The sequence below is a fragment of the Austrofundulus limnaeus genome, unplaced genomic scaffold, assembly GCF_001266775.1.
Source record: "Austrofundulus limnaeus strain Quisiro unplaced genomic scaffold, Austrofundulus_limnaeus-1.0 Scaffold70, whole genome shotgun sequence".
Classification (NCBI taxonomy): Eukaryota; Metazoa; Chordata; class Actinopteri; order Cyprinodontiformes; family Rivulidae; genus Austrofundulus; species Austrofundulus limnaeus.
In genome coordinates, this window is record NW_013952472.1 from 2075450 (window position 1) to 2077412 (window position 1963).

General features: G+C 43.7%; 1 protein-coding gene across 2 annotated transcripts in view; it reads left to right on the top strand.

Annotated features, from left to right (window-relative positions):
* The window catches only part of exoc6b (exocyst complex component 6B), a 63411-nt gene that overhangs the window by 27052 nt on the left and 34396 nt on the right, over nt 1–1963 (top strand). For both annotated transcript variants that reach the window (XM_014010594.1, XM_014010595.1), the window contains exon 16: nt 748–859. In XM_014010594.1, the coding sequence (XP_013866048.1) occupies nt 748–859 (112 nt within the window). The remainder of the gene's footprint in view (nt 1–747; nt 860–1963) is intronic.

A 1963-nucleotide genomic window follows, 5' to 3' on the forward strand; every position in this document is an offset into this window, starting at 1 on the left:
GAATTACAGGCACAGACAATTTACTGATTTGGTTGGAGCGAGTGTGTGTGTGTGTGTGTGTGTGTGTGTGTGTGTGTGTGTGTGTGTGAGTGTGTGTGTGTGAGTGTCTGTGTGTGTGTGTGTGTGTGTGTGTGTGTGTGTGTGAGTGTGTGTGTGTGTTAGCCGCAGGGGTTCTGGAATCAGAGATGGAAACAAAAAACAGACAAACACAGATTGGTCATCATCTCTCAGCGGGAGAAAGTGATCCCTACTGATGATGTGTGTGTGTGTGTGTGTTCAGACCTTCTCCTGCATAAAAGTGCACTGAACCTGTGTGTGTGTGTGTGTGTTGTCCCTCGTCGGGGGTGGACCGGCGCCTGAAGTCGAACAGCTCTGTACTTCCAGGAACCTGTTATTAAACAGGAGGTGATGCTCTGCCAGAGGAACGTGCTGCCATGAAAAACGTTACCAGACATTGTGCAGATATTTCTCTGAGTTTCTTCACCAAACATCAGCCACATTTCAAACATAACAAAATCAACAGCTTGTCAGTCGTTTTCTTAACTGGGTCTGATTTTTCTGCCTTGAGATGTTCTTTTAATGGGAAAATGAAACTCATTTTAAGGCATTTGGCTACTCAGAGTTGGTTGTTTAATGACTATTTGTATCTTGTAAGAAAACAAAAGGCTTGTGCTTCTTTACTGTTTGTTCTGGCTTCCAGTTTTTGGTTTGTTGCGTTGATGTTTGTGTTTGTGTTTGTGTCTTCAGTTCCACGGAGGTGGACGATATGATCCGCAAGTCGACCAATCTGTTGTTGACCAGAACCCTCAGCCACTGTCTGCAGTACGCCATCAAAAAGAAGAATGTGGGCCTGGCGGAGGTAAAATAAACTCTTGTGTCACCAGATGTGTTACAATCTTTTTATTTTTTTCAGCATTTTAAATTACTTCCATGCCTCAGACATGTTGTGTCATTGTGTTAGGTTTACAGCAGCCGTGTTGCAGCAATCAATAGAAATGCTTCAATACAGACCCTGATCTGACACTTGAGATCAGTCCAACATTCCCCCAATTTTCATGCAAACATTTTTATGTAAAACTAACTGTCAAAGTTACAATCTAACCTTAGAGTAGTTCTCAATCCTGGTCCTTAAGGACCCCTATCCTGCATGTTTTAGTTGTTTCCCTGTTTGTCAGTAAGTCTCTCGGATCTGCAGAAGCCTGTCAATCACTATTTAATTTAAATCAGGTGTGCCAAAGCAGGGAAACTATTCAATCATGCAGGATAGTGGTCCTTGAGAGCCAGGACTAAGAACCTCTCCCCTAGAAAACCGATCCTAAAGAACTCTGCAAAGCTACAAGCTAATCTTGGCAAAACTACAAGCTAACTTTGGCAAAGCTTCAAGCTAACTCTGGCAAAGCTTCAAGATAACTCTGGCAAAGCTTCAAGCTAACTCTGGTAAAGCTTCAAGCTAACTCTGGCAAAGCTTCAAGCTAACTCTGGCAAAGCTTCAAGCTAACTCTGGCAAAGCTTCAAGCTAAATCTGGCAAAGCTTCAAGCTAAATCTGGCGAAACTTCAAGCTAAATCTGGCGAAGCTTCAAGCTAACTCTGGCGAAGCTTCAAGATAACTCTGGCGAGCCCACAAGCTAACTCTGGCGAAGCTTCAAGCTAACTCTGGCGAGCCCACAAGCTAACTTTGGCGAGCCCACAAGCTAACTCTGGCGAGCCCACAAGCTAACTCTGGCGAGCCCACAAGCTCACTCTATCAAACACACAAGCTAACTCTGGAGAAGCTGCAAGCTAACCTATGTGAACCTAAAGCTAACTCTGGAGAAGCTGCAAGCTAACAGTTATCCTAACTTTGGTAAATATCATCTACCTTGCCGGTTGGGCTGGTTTCTCCGGCTTCGCATTTTGTCAGATTTTTATGATAAGTTGGAGACCATACAGGAAAAATATATTTCAACTTGTAAAGTTCCAGCC